Source organism: Nicotiana tomentosiformis, chromosome 7 (assembly GCF_000390325.3).
Source record: "Nicotiana tomentosiformis chromosome 7, ASM39032v3, whole genome shotgun sequence".
Lineage (NCBI taxonomy): Eukaryota > Viridiplantae > Streptophyta > Magnoliopsida > Solanales > Solanaceae > Nicotiana > Nicotiana tomentosiformis.
Window position 1 is genome coordinate 107,234,376 of NC_090818.1, and position 15,049 is coordinate 107,249,424.

The 15,049-nt window shown below is 35.6% G+C and overlaps 1 protein-coding gene and 1 long non-coding RNA gene across 2 annotated transcripts; one reads left to right on the plus strand and one right to left on the minus strand.

Annotated features, from left to right (window-relative positions):
• Positions 1-2,702: 2,702 nt before the first annotated feature.
• On the minus strand, positions 2,703-4,651 carry LOC104106204 (uncharacterized). The gene is made up of 4 exons (XM_033658676.2): positions 3,598-4,651; positions 3,214-3,516; positions 3,030-3,114; positions 2,703-2,939 (listed from the first exon to the last, which is right to left on the minus strand). Exons 1-2 carry the CDS (start codon positions 4,194-4,196, stop codon positions 3,414-3,416), a joined length of 702 nt encoding a protein of 233 aa, XP_033514567.1. The 5' UTR covers positions 4,197-4,651; the 3' UTR covers positions 2,703-2,939; positions 3,030-3,114; positions 3,214-3,413.
• Positions 4,652-8,865: 4,214 nt separating this feature from the next.
• Positions 8,866-11,440, plus strand: LOC108946853 (uncharacterized). Its single transcript, XR_001971234.3, has 4 exons — positions 8,866-9,133; positions 10,709-10,772; positions 10,871-10,987; positions 11,058-11,440. It is a non-coding gene; the product is annotated as an uncharacterized lncRNA (long non-coding RNA).
• The last annotated feature ends 3,609 nt before the right edge of the window (positions 11,441-15,049 follow it).

The window sequence follows — 15,049 nt, forward strand, 5'->3', positions numbered from 1 at the left end:
TTAGACAGATTGTAGTAGATGCTCATGACTAGCGACACCCCGATGTCGGGCTTTTCTTTTCCACACTTTTATTTTCTTTGATTTGAACTCCTTAAATGAAGGTTTTATGTTAAATAGTATTGAAATTATCTTTGAAATGAAAATATCGGTTTTGTTTGGAAAATGAGTCGGCTTGCCTAGTTCCACGATAGGCGCCATCACGATAGGTTAGGTTTTTGGGTCGTGATAGATTGGTATCAGAGCCTAGGTTACATAGGTATCGCGAGTCATGAGAGGGTTTAGTAGAGTCTTGGGGATCGGTACGGAGACGTCTGTACTTATCTTCGAGCGGCTGCAGAACGCAGAATCTTTTCATTTAAAGAAGTACCAAATTAATCTTTTGGTCCTAAGGGCATGGTGTTGTAAGTGAAATACAGAAACTCAAATATGTACTAAGTGTGAATACTCGATGTGCCTTGAATACAAATGAGCCATTTGTGTTGGCATCTCAATCTGAACAAGTGTTCTATGTCAACGACATGGTTGATAAAGATTGGCTTGTTGTTTTAAAGACAAGTCCACGCAACCTTTTTAATATGCCCGAAGAGGATGATAATTGCACAAATGTTGAAGATGAAGCATTACAAAATGGAGAAGCTTATCAACAAAAGGAAGTTGAATTTAATATGGAGCGTAATGGTGATCAAGAAAATGATATTTTAGTGTCTTTACACAGGAATGATGTTGAACCTCACATCATTAATTATGATCATGTAATAGAACAAGCTGGGACAAGTGGGCATAATGAAGAAGATGGTTTCATTAATGATAATGATATAGATATGACCGAAGATGAAGAAAGCGAAGAAGAGATATTTGATGATAATGAAGGAGAGGATAATGATATGGACTGATCAAAGAAATAGCTTCCTATCTGTAGTTATTTTGTGCTTTTTTAAGCAAGGCTTCTTATGCCTTTCTAGCCTCTGTTATTTTACCATTAATATGAATTTTCTATCTTGCATTGCAACTATCCTGATACTTTATCTTCTATTCCTATTAAAGGTTTGTCCTTTGGTTCAAGGTCATTGAAGGATTGCGTCCTGCTTGGTTTGTTGTAACTTGATTTCTGATTTGTTTTTAGTTTAGAATTGAGAGGATATGATATAAATACTGTAGAGAAGACTAAAGTTTCTATAGTGCATTGAGAGAATTCTAACCAAGAATTCTAAACTTTAGCCAAACATATGCACATACATAAATTTATTACCTATTTGGTTATGCCTAAGTCATGATTTCTGGTTGACAGAATACTTTGAACGAATCCGAACGGGTCAAACTGATGATAGTTCTACAGTCAAGTTCAACAATAAAGTTGAACTCAAGCAACAAATAATTTCTAAACTGATTGAGAAGAAATAACTTACTGATATTCTTTGGTAAAACCTCAGGAAATCAAAGAAACAATACACCTTCGTTGGGTTTTTCAGCGCAGCAGGGTAAATATCACCATTTGGGTGAAAATGGTCACTTGGATTCGTCGATTTTGTATTCTGGCTTAAGGTTTTTTTGAAGAGAGAATTTTCATTTGGGTTTTGAGATTACAAATCGATCTCTTGAGCAGATATCTACCCTTTTGAGTTAGGGCTACTTTTGAGTTCTCTTCCCTTTTTGAGCATGAGAGATTTTTGAGAATTGAGAGCAGATTCTTTTAACTTTAAAAAGTAGAATAAATAACTTTATATATTTCTCAACTGTTTGTATTTTAATTTATCCTTAAAACTTTAAAATGAAAAGAATAGTGGCGATCAAATTGCCACAAAAGTCAACGAGCTAAATATTTGGAGCCAAATTTTTGGAGCGAAATTTTCTCTTTTAGCGGGAAAGTAAATATTTGTCCTGTAGCTAAAAATATTTGTTGCGACTAGATAAAGTTGCCACTATAGTGTCTTTTCCGTGGCGACCTATTATAGTCGCCACAAATAACTTTACCTTTCTATTGCGATTTTCTAGAGTCGCCACTAAATCCCTAACCTTTGTGGCGATTAGTAGAGTCGCCACTGATACCTGCCACTAAAAACCCTTTTTCTTATAGTGCGCGAAACACTTTCCGTCATATCTTCCCTCATACTTTGCTACCCAACCGCTGCGTCAAATCGAAATATATCTCTGTCGTACCTGAACCAATAAAATATTACCGACTCTAAGTCTCTTCGAAGATCATCTTTCTCAAGCCATCAACATCAAAAATACTCATTCGCAACAACAATTACTACACAATCACTTACTCTTTTTGTGTCCAAACTCATTGACAAGACATGAGAATTTAATTTGCCCCAAAATTTAACAACGTGAAAGATCCTTTAAAATATTCACACTCGAGACCGTACGTCACATCAAAATGAAAATCAAGCGCCCAATGGCCTTCCTTTACATTTCAAGGAAACACTTCTCGTCACATTCAAGTCGTCTTAACACATCCCGCAGTTACATCATACTTATTACAAAGCCATTCCACCGCTCATCGATCCACGAATTCCACTCGTAGGGACATTATCGGACATATGAGTCTAAATATATATGTTACAACTGAAGCTACCGAGCCAAAACTACGGTTTAAACCTGACCTCAAGTCCTCTAGACTAGCCCATCACCAAAACACATAATACACATCTCGAACCTCGTTCATAGAATTACAAGCCGGCGATGCACAACTGATTTCCCATATATGACAACTCATAAATGTCCTCTAATACACCATAGTACTCCTTAAAGTCTGAATCATCTCCTCTCACAAGAACTCTATTGTTCTGCGTTTTTCTTCTTGATTCAAGATCTTTTGTTTGGAATCTAAATTCATTCACCATCAATGTGGAATATCGATGCACCACTGGTCCAGGACCGATTGCTAAGCTTATGAGCTCATTATTAGCATTTTCTTGTGCAGCTAATTGCAAGATCTACAAAGTAAGACAAATAACTCCCTCTTAACCAATAATATAATAGGATAATCACAAAGTATTCAAAATGAGATTTGATTCAACACTTACATGTGCACGAAACCAAATTGTAAAGTCATTGTTATCCCTTTCATCTCTTCTTTAACTTTGTCTTTCAATCTCTTTTGTATGTTGCCTGCATTTAGATAGAATTATTTAAGAGAATGAATGAATTATTCAAATCTGAAATCAAATCCGAAATTATCTCAGAATTGATTAAAAAATAGAAACTTACTCCATGAATGAACAAACCTCTTCACAATTTTGAAGAACATACATACATGCTTGTTTAAACGCATCATGAGATAACGTGATGGTTTTTGAACCACCTTTTGTTTGCCTACTATTTTTAAAGATGGACATTTCAGCATTTGACACGGATTTATCGCCATTCCTAGCCGGTCTATTAAACTTGGTTGAGATATTCTTTAAGTATCATGAGCAAAATGTGAGGCTTTCTTCTGCCAAATAACCTTCTGCAATTGAACCTTCTGGATAATTTTGGTTTCGAACATAAGACTTAAGTGTTCCCATATACCTGTATGCAAATGATTAGTTAATATAATTAATGTGTCATTCTAAAACTTTAGTATTAAAATTTATATGAAAAATACATTACCTCTCGAAAGGGTACATCCATCGAGTTTGAACTGGTCTACCAAGCTTTGCCTCTCTTGCCAAGTGAATTGGCAAATGAACCATAACATCAAAGAACGCCGGAAGAAAAACAATTTGAAGTTTGCATAATATGATAGGAATTTCAGCCTCTAAGATATCAAGATCTTCAATTGTCAAGCACTTAGAGCATAGATTCTTGAAAATATTTCCTAATGCTATAATTGGTTCACACACTTCTTTAGGCAACAAGCCACGTATAGCTACTGGAAAAATATCTTGCAACAATACGTGGTGATCATGACTTTTCAATCCATGTATTCTTTTGTCTTGTATGTTGACGCATCTTGAAATGTTTGATGAAAAGGCATCAGGAACCTTCAAATTAGCAAAGAAAGTGTATGCCTTCAACTTCTCATTGGGGGATAATGCATAGCATGCTGCCGGTAATAAAACATTGTTCCCATCCTCAACTGGGTGCAACCCTTGCCTGATTCCAAAATCCACCAAGTCATATCTACTTTTCACCGTGTCCTTCGTCTTTCCAGTCATATTCATCACAGTAGATACAATATTATCAGACACATTTCTTTCTATGTGCATTACATCTATAAGTTATGTCATAACATAAGAGTCTTCCAATAAGGCAATTTGAAAAAAATACTTTTCTTCCTCCAATTGTAAGCGTCATTGGGAACATTACGCTTTCGCTTTTGCCCTTTACCATAAGTCACATTTCTCAAACTTTGTAATTGCTCAAGTGCTTTGTCACCTGTTATGGGATTAGGTGCAACACCCATCTCTATTTTTTCATCAAATAACCTCCTATTTTTACGCCATGGATGGTCCATTGGAAGAAAGCGACGATGACCCATATAACACAACTTATTACGTAAAGAAACCGATTGTGTATCTTTATGGCAACAAGGACATGCAAGTTTACCTTTGGTTGACCATCCTGAAAGGTTCCCATATGCAGAAAAATTATTAATAGTCCACATGATAGCCACACGCATCATAAAATTAGTTTTTAGAGTATGCATCATAAGTCTCCACCCCCTGCCATAAGTTTTTTAACTCTTCAATCATTGGTTGCAAGTATACATCTATATCATTGCCTAGAGACTTAGGACCTGAGATAAGAAGTGTCATCATGAAATATGGATCCTTCATGCAATCCCATGGTAGAAAATTATATGGAACTAATATGACTGGCCAAATGCTATGACTAGTACTCATGTTCCCATAAGGCTGGAAGCCGTCACTTACTAAACCTAATCGAACATTTCTTGATTCAGCTGAAAAGGTTGGATGGAGCTCATCAAAAGATTTCCAAGCCATGCCATCAGATGGATGTCGCAATACACCATCATCAATATTTTGCTCCTTGTGCCACCTCATCTTTTTTGTTGTCTCTCTTGCCATGTACAATCTCTGTAGTCTTGGTTTGATTGGAAAATGTCGCAATACTTTATTAGCTACTTTCTTGCCTCCAGTATCTTTTGACTTCCATCTAGACTTACTGTACTTAGGACATGATTCGGCATTGGCATACTCTCTTCAATATAAAATACAATCATTATCACATGCATCTATTTTGGTATAACCCAAGCCTAAGTCTTGAAGTACCTTCTTCGCTTCATAAAAAGAATATGGTACAAATGACCCCTCTGGAAGAACTTCTTTAAAGAATCTCAACAATGCATCCATCGATTTGTTGCTCCAATGACTAAGGCTCTTCAAGTGAAGTAGTCTAACTACAAAAGACACTTTGATACTTTTTTACAACCAGAATAAAGTTCTTTCTCAGAATCTTCCAACAATTTGTAGAACTTTTTCGCATGCACATTTGGCTCTTTATTTACCTCTTGATAATTATTCATATTCTCCATATTTGTAACTCCACAAGCATCATGAATCATTTCTGGAATATCATCTGTTTCAACAGTATCATCATCTGCTTCAACATTGCATACATCATTAGAATTTTCAACTCTTACTAATACTTCTCCATGCAAGTCTCACACTTTATAACTGTCCCAAAAACCTTTTCCCACCAAGTCTCTTCTTACTTGGATTCTTGTCTTGAACGCAGTATTTCTACACCCTTTACAAGGACACCGAATTACAGAGCTCATATTTGGTTGACTGTATGCCCAACCAAGAAAGTCATCTATTCCTTTAATATACCTTTTGTCACATCTATCCCTAATATTCAACCAACTTTTATCCATATCTTTTCTACAAAAAGAAAAGCAATCAATTAACCAATTAAAGGGAATCAATAATCAAAGCAAACCAATTATAAGCAAGTATTGAACTCAATGATTCTACACGAGTATAAATCAATAATGGAAACACAAGCTATATAAATAATGTTTGAACTGAATAATTCTACACACGTACACACACTAGGATATAGGACATCAATATTTTTTATAATAATGAGAATACATTAGATATGCTAAAAAATAATTAAATACCATAAAATGGTCTTATAGAAGACAAGTCCCAAAAAGAATCAATTCAGTTGTCATGTAAGGTTAGACTAAGTTTATTTTCCCCTTTTCAAAAGGTTAAGAACCTCTTGTCTAGCTTTAAATGTCATGAATGAACTCCATTAAGACTCATAGTTCAGAAGACGATTTAATATAGAGTTCGTTAAATTAACACATGTAATCATTTTGTATTATCGGTAAAACTAAAATAGATTAGTTAATGAAATTTCAATGAAGACAAACACTCATACTGAGAAAGAACATATATTATAAAATATAGGGAATGAAACTAATACTCATGCAACTCCAACTTGGCCCAAGAGTCGAGCTCTGGCCAAAATTTCTTAAGTTAAGACCCCTGCAAATCATAAATCATACAAAGACATACCAAAAGAAATAGGCATCTCGGAGAGATTCACCACAAAAATTAGACTAACTTTTTTTATTTCCTAATCACAGAGAGCAAGCATATATCTTTTGTCCAAAATTGATCTATTAACCATCTGAAATCCACCCGAGGCCCCCGGGACCTCAACCAAACCCACCAACAAATCCTAAAATATCATACAAACTCGCTTGAAGTGTCAAATCACATCAAACAATAATAAAATCATGAATCGCGCATTGATTCAATCCTAATGAACTTATGAACTTCTAACTTCTACATTCGATGGCGAAATCTATCAAATCAAGTCCGGTTAACCTAAAATTTTGCACACAAGTCACAAATGACACAACGGACCTACTCCAATTTCCGAAACTCCAATCTGAGCCAGGTAACCACAAGGTCAACCCTCGGTCAAACTTTTAAATTTTCAAAGATTCTAATTTTCCAATTTTCGCCGTTTCAAGCCTAATTCAACTACGAACCTCCAAATCACTATCCTGACTCGCTCCTAAGTCCAAAATATCTAACTGAGCTAACGGAACCATCAAATTTCCATTCCGGAGTTATTTACACAAAATTCACATCCGGTCAACCTCTTCAACTTAAGCGTTCAACCATTGAGACTAAGTGTCTCATCACATTCTAAAACATCCCCGGAACCGAACCAAATACTCCAGCAAGTCACATAACAATTATTAAGCATAAAATGAGTAATAAATTGGGGAACAGGGCTACAACTCTCAAAATGACCGACCGGGTCGTTACAACTCTATAACACATTAAGAGTCATCTGTAAAATAGATATGCACCAACTTTAACTTCCTACATCTTGGATGATAGTTAAAGTTGGGATTATGCTGCAATTGCTTGAGGGTCCTGTTAAAATATTCCATAGACAATACAAAAAGGTAAGAAGACATAGGGCCCCCTACCTTAGCCCATTTTTGCCACAAACTTAGGAGTAAGTCCTCCATTAATCACTAGGGAGTAGCTTACTGTAGTGACACATTCCATATTCAGATCCACATATTTTCCAAGCAAGCCAAATTCTAACAGTACACTCTTGAGGAACCCCCACTCTACTGAATCATATGCATTCCTTATGTCAACTTTAATAAGGCATATAGGTGACAGTCCTTTCTGACTATAGCCTTTAACCAGTTCATGAGCCAATGTAACATTGTCTAGAATACTTCTCTTTTCTATAAAAGTTGATTGGGATGGCCCAACCAAAAACTCCACTACTAGTTTTAATTTGGCAGTAAGAATCTTTTCTATGAGCTTGTAAATGGTAGTGCAACAAGCTATAGGCCTATATTCCTTCACATGAGTTGGATTGGGAACCTTGGGTACTAATGTTATGGTAGTGCAGTTGATCTCTCTCAAGAGTTTTCCATTGTCAAGGAATTATAATATAGCCTGAGTGACTTCCTCCCCTATTATTTTCCAATACTCTTTAAAAACTCTGCAGTGAACCCATCTATTCCAGGAGACTTATCATTAGGTAGATCCCTTAATGTCTGGAGTACTTCTATTCTAGTGACATGTTGAATAAGATCTTATTGTTGTTCCCTTTGTAGACATGGTCCATCCTTAGCAAAGTAAGTGTTAGGATAAGGCAGCTCTTGAGCACTGGTTACCAACAGACCTTGACAAAAATCTGTGAATTCTTTCTGCACTTGTGTATGTTCTGTTAGTTCACTCCTTGGTCATTCCATATAGATACAATACTATTCCTCGCTTGTCCAACTTTGAGTTGAGCATAGAAGAACTTAGAATTGGAGTTTCCGTGATTGATCCAGACAACTTTGGATTTCTGTCTAAGTACTCTTTCATGAATATTAGACCACCTCTTTAGTTCCAGTAGAATCTTTTTCTCTTCCAGAATCAAGTGGGGGTTGTAGGGATCATTCTCTAGCTCACCCTGTGCATCATTTAGCTTTGCTTGTAACTCCTCAAGTCTGTGGTCCAAGGATGACATCTCTTTATTCATTTGTTTAGTTACAAACTCAATATGCTTCAGCTTCTTACATACTCTATACATAGCATGCCCAATTATGTTAACCTCCCAAGCAGTTTGAGTAGCCTCTTTGAATGTTTATTGTTGTAATAAGAGATTTAGTAACCTAAAAGGCTTGGGTAGCCTCTATTTAGACACTATAGTAGAGATATGGATAGGTGAATGATCTGAGCAGTTCGAATTAAGGTAACTAGCTTCCAGATTACCATAATTGTTGAACCATTAAGCATTGCCAAAAGCCCAATCAATTAGGCTATAGATTCTATCCTCAAGGTCTCTCCTATTACTCCATGAAAATTGGCAGCCCTTCCTTCTAATTTGGCCAAGTCCAACTTCATCTATGCATTCCTGAAAATCTTTTATTTATATTTTTATGTGATGCTGCAGGAAATGACAGGAATTGGACGAGGTAAAGGTACGCGAGGTGGAAAGGGTCGTGGATGCGGCAATGTAGGAGTACTACATAATAATTCTAGTGCGACGTCATCCTTTAGACCTAATCCACAAACACAACTATCTCCAGATATGGGACAATCGAGTAACCCTCATCTAGTACAATCTATGGATTCATTATCATCAAGGGCTTTTGTAGAAAGTGTGCATCCCACTCCAGAGACTGAAAATAGTAGTGCAGGTTAGTTCTTTATTGAATTGGAATCATGTATTTCAGTTGGCATTTTTGAGTTATTTTTGGTTATTTGTATTGAACATACAAAGTTTATTCTGTTTGTTTAGTCTATATGTTATAGGATCAAATAATAAACCTACACTTTTGAAGGAGTACAAGTTGTTTCGTCATTATGAATTTAGATGTTTTATCCATATATGGGAATGTCGTTTTATTACACCAAAGACCTCTCTGCATATAGTTTTTGCTTTCTAAAATTGCACTCAGGAAGTATAATCACTAAAAAGTAGCCTAACATGGCAATACTCTATCACTATTTTACCAGCATCCCAACACTATCACTATTTTGCTCTTTGATCTCACTCTAAACAAGAACTTGATCACGACTTACAGTACTCTATCCCAAGTATTATTTTCTGTTAATAAACAATCTTGTTGCTTATTACTAGTACTTAGTAGATTTAAAGCCACTTCTGCGTACTAGGAAACAAATAGTAAGGTTGTCAATTCAGAGTTGGAATGAATCAATATCTTTCAAACAATTATCATTAAGGAGGGCTAGTTGGTAAAGACAATGCCAATTTTGTTAAACTGGTGTAGCTTTAAGTGTAGCATCCATGAAACAGAACTCACAATCTTTAACTAGAAGGCGATGGCCTGCTAATTAATCAGGAACAAATCAATGGTTAAATGATCCCAGTTTTCACTCCTTCAATTTCACTCTCTTATATCTTCTGTTCAGCTCACTATATGTGATCCATTTATCATAGAAGAACACATGCGTAATTTATCGGGTTTAGAAAAGTTATTTTTCCCATCAAATTCTGAACCTAAAACCATTCTGTATGATCTAACCATGAACAATTAAAGTCATGTAGAATATATCTACTTATTAAGTGAGTATGACATAAATTTTCTTATTCTTGTGAAGGTAATCTTTGTGAAAACAGAGATAACAAGAAAGGTAGAGGGAGATACAAATCCCTACATGTGGATATGAAAATTAAGTATGGCAGTAAAATTTCCATCATCATTCCGGATGACATTGTGAGAGCTGTAGGTCCAGGGTCTAGGGATATTGTAAACTACTATGGCTTGATTATGTGGAGCACTATCTCATTCAGAGATGGTGATTGGAAAGCGATAATTGCAAAACATGGAGAAGCAATGTGGTTGAAGGTTAAGGTAATAATTTACTTTTAATATTACATTGACCTTATATCATACATTTTATTTACTTTCAATAGCTTTACATATTTGTTTTAGGATAAATTTGAAGCTAGTGGTATGCGAGAACATGTGTTGCAAGATCTTGTTGTTGACATTATGTGAAGGCTTTTTAGAACATGGAAGACTTGATTGCATAAAGAATACAATCTCTATACTACTGATAAAGAGAGACTGTCTCATAGGCCGGATGATGTTACGCCTGAGGATTAGGTGTTTCTTGTAGGACTTTTTGGGAGTCCAAAATTCAAGGTAACATTGTAATAAAAATTCTTGATAAATCAATATTTAATTATTGGTTCTTATATATTGATTTAATTGCTAGGCTGCAAGTGAGAGGAACAAACTTGATAGGGGAAAACAGATAACTAAGCACTCTTGTGGCTCAAAGTCATTTGCCGAAGTGGAGGAATCGACGGTAAATGCATTTACCACAATCACTATAAAACTATTCGTCATTAATTTATAACATATTATGTGATTATAAATATTTTCCTCTACTGAAATATATTTTAGAGAGATCCTGTTAGTGGAAACAAAGCAGCACCGGATCGAGTTTAGGAGCTCCAACATACTCGTAAGGATGACAAAGGAGAAATTGTGTGGTCGGATCCACAGTTGCAACAAATTCATGTAATTTCTTAGCATAATTATTTTATTATATATTTCCTATTTTATATTATAAATTCATACATATTTGTAGGGCCAACTCAAGGAAATTGTAACTCAACAACAATCTGAAGAAAATGAGCAGCCAATGAGTGTAGATGAGATTTTAGCCACTGTACTTGGCGAACGAACTGGCTATGTTCGTAGAAAAGGATATGGAAAGAAGCCTACAAAAAAAAGCAGTTTGCAGCAGGTAGACTTAGAGGTGAGTATGTCTTCTCAAATGGAAAGAATGCGTCAAGAGATGCAAGAGGAAATGGATAGAAAATTACAAGAAGAACGTGAGCAAATGGCTGCCGAGTTGAAAAGCAAGCTAGAAGAAGAAATGTCTGCTGAGTTGCAAAGTAAGCTAGAAGAACAAATGGTTGCTGAGCGTGCACGGATAGATTTACAAGTTGACAAAAAGTTTAAAGAAAAGATGGATGCATGGCCGATCAGAATACAACAGGTAGGGATTTCTCTTGAAATCAGTTTAGTGTATATTCATAAATCATAAGCTTATATAGGTATTTCTCTTGAAATCAGTTTTACTCTATATTTATTAAAACTGAATGAGTTGTCCTTGAAAACATAAGCATATATAAGAATTTCTACTCAGTCCATTCCACAAGTAGCTTTTCTTATTAAAATTTAAATATCAAGAGTTAGTAAGAACCAGTTGACTACAGCTAAAAGCACTTGTTAGAATGTATTAGACTCTGCTCTTTTAGATTTGGGTGTATATGACATGGTTCTCTATTTCTACTAATTTAACTTGATCAGTTTCCATATCAGTGGAGATTGGACATAACAATTGTTCTTGTCATTTTCTTACATTTACTAAGACATGGACAATAATACTACTATAAAGCTACTCTAGGGAAAGAAGCATACCTTTACCTAAAAAGTGACAGTATATATGATTTTTCATTTTACATGTATCCATTGTTTTTTAAACTAAACTTAGCACAATGTCTAAATTCAAAAGAAAATATCTGGGGACTCTACTGTCCCCACCCTCTCCTTTCACATTCAAGAAAACAACCCCCTTTTGCTTTGCTGAGTGCTAAATCTGCTGACAAAACCAATCTAGATGATATGGGGACCAACTAATTACTAAAAAATTCTCAAATTTAGCTCTGGTCATTTTGGTCTCTAGTATATGTCCCTCTCTGCTCAATGCATAAGTAGTTTTTTGGTGATCATTTGTAGTGTGCGTTTACTCACCATAGCAAGGGAATGAATAAATCATTGTTAGGTGGTTGACTGCATAGAATTCAATTCTGTTATTTTATTGACTGGTGATTAATTGTGCATTATAGATGGTTTCAGTAGGTTCTTAGTCAAATATTACGTTGTCTTGTTACTTTCAACAATTTGGACAAAGATTATGTAATACGACTTTGTGCATTCAATTCAATTCGTGCACTTCAGATTTATTATTATTAGTTTCGGTTTTGATAACTGAATTTCACAAAGTATCAATTGCATCTCACACAGATTGAAATTTTTTATAATAATTTAGACTAAGCATCTTTACCACAATATATATATATATATATATATATATATATATATATATATATATATATATATATATATATATATATATATATATATATATATATATATATATTGTGACCGCAAGATTGACGTTTCCATGCTTTAAAAAGTTATTGCTTGTGGGGTTTTAAATATTTTCCAGAAATACCTTTCTTTGCTTTACATCTTCTCGCTCTTTTCGGCTAATTTTCTCTTCAAACTAACAGTCTTTTTTATATGCATTTATTAATGATGTTCATCTTTATTTTTTAATAGTAAGGACAAGATACTTTAAGAACGAGGAAGTGAAGTTGCTGAAGGTGTAGTTTGAAGATATTTTTATGGTCGTTTTGTTTATCGTAGAAGACATTGGAGTATGTCTTGAAGACTATTCTTTTTTTGTTTGTGTCGTGAAATGGCAATGTATATACATTGACTACTTTTGACTGTGTAGACTTTTTAACATTAAAAAGACTAATTCTATTTTGAGAATTGTTATCGGGTTGTACAAATATTTGTAGTTTTATATTTTCTTTTATGAAAAACTTGTGTTGTGACGAAAAATAAGAGCTTTTGCGATTATAACCTACTGCCACTAAAATAAAATATAATTAGTAGCGACATTTTGATACCACAAAAAATGGAGATTTGGTGGCAATACCAAGTTGTCACTAAAATATAATTTTTAGTAGCGACAAAAGTAGCCACCAAAGTCAGGCTTTGGTTGCACCCATAGTCGCCTCCAATGATCTATGGCGATATGAGTCGCCACCAAAGGCTAGCATTTAGTGATGACGGATTCTCTAAAGTGAATTCTAGTGGCAATCCAAAATAAATTTTGTGACGACAAATGTCGCCACAAAAGGTGGACCTTTTGTGGCGACCATTATAAGTCGCTACTAATAAGTATCTGCTATTTAGTATAGTCAACGGTCACTTGGTCGCCACGTCATCACCACGAAAGGTATTCTGCGACGACAATTAAACATTTTGTGGCAAATTTTGTCGCCACTAAAAGCCCTTTTTCTTGTAGTGGTGGTTGAAGTACTAGCAGGTCAAGTAGGAGAAGTAGAGGTTGAGAAGTTTCTTAAAGGAGATGATTTAACCGAAGTAAGAGTGGCAGATTAGCATATGAATTCACTAGTAGGGTAGTCGTGCGCCTTGAGAAAGTGTAGAATAGTTTGGAATCGTGTTAGTATGTGAATCGTCCTGCAGACTCTATTTGGAGTGATGGTTAGTGTACAAAGGAAAATTGAATATGGCAGAAAGGAGTGTGTTTGAAATGAATAGAGGCGTGAAGATCTGATTATCGTGTCAGGTGCAATATGACTTGAGTTCGGAAGGTATTGTTGACGTACAGTTGATGTCAATAGGGAAAGTGCAGACTTATACAAATGGTGGACAAGCATGAACTAAGGAGAATTTACGGATTTAGTGGTCGTTGCACTCAGTGCAGTGTCATTGGAAGATGTCGGTAAGGAATTCCATATGTGGGTTATCTCCTGTGTTCAGCTAGCGGTGGCATGATGTTGATGAAGCTTTGCGAGGAATATTACTTGCTACTTGGCAGGAGGTCGCGTGTGTGATTTTGGCTGGAGATTCAGAATGTTCATGAAAGGCTTAATAAAAGACTTCGAGAAGTCTGGCAGGTTAACGGTGCGAGACCTTGGTAATTGAGAAGGAGAAATCCTTACGGGTTCTAATTTTATATAATTGCAGCTTAAGGTTAAGTGGGGGAGTCTGCTATCGACGAGTTGATTGTACGGTTATGGGTCATATTAGTTTCGGTTCGGGGTATACCGGTGAATTAGTTATGACTTGCAGAGGTCGAGGTCGAGGATGACTCGGGTAAAGAAATTTCTGGACACAAGTTGTATTATACTCTATGGTTATAGGAGGACCATAAAATAATTGAATGGTTATTCACAGAGAATGTAGTGTACATGGAGCAGGAATTTACTCGGTTGCGTAGAAGTGTGGGTTACTCTTTATTCCCTTGGGTGTTGGTGTGCTAATGGGGCACAGGTCATTTCGGTCAGTTTGGTCGGTTAATTCGAGAATGGTTACAATGGATTCAAGATTTATAAATATGGCTAAAAAACTGGGAGTTGCATTGAACGGTGTTGAGACTCGTGGCATCTTATATCATTGTGAATTATGCATTTCAGTATCAAGAAGGTGAAGAAAACAGTTTTAGGTTCACATAAAGTCTCTTCGGAGTAAGTATTTTTGGTTGTGGAAACTTTGGAATACATAAAAAGGGAATTAGACGGCTTATAAGCCTTAGGGCGGCGTGATTCTATGCTAGAGTTTGTGGGGTAAGTTTTAGTTAAGAATAGTAGTGTTCTAACAAGGAAAAAATAGCAATTTGAAGGCAATTTAGAAAGAACTTGGAGAAATAGGATAACTTGGTAGTAGGTTGGGTTAGCACAGTAATGGGTATGATCGGTTCTTTGGGTACTTATGATGTGGCTAGTATCTATAGGTGTTTCGTGGCAATGCTCT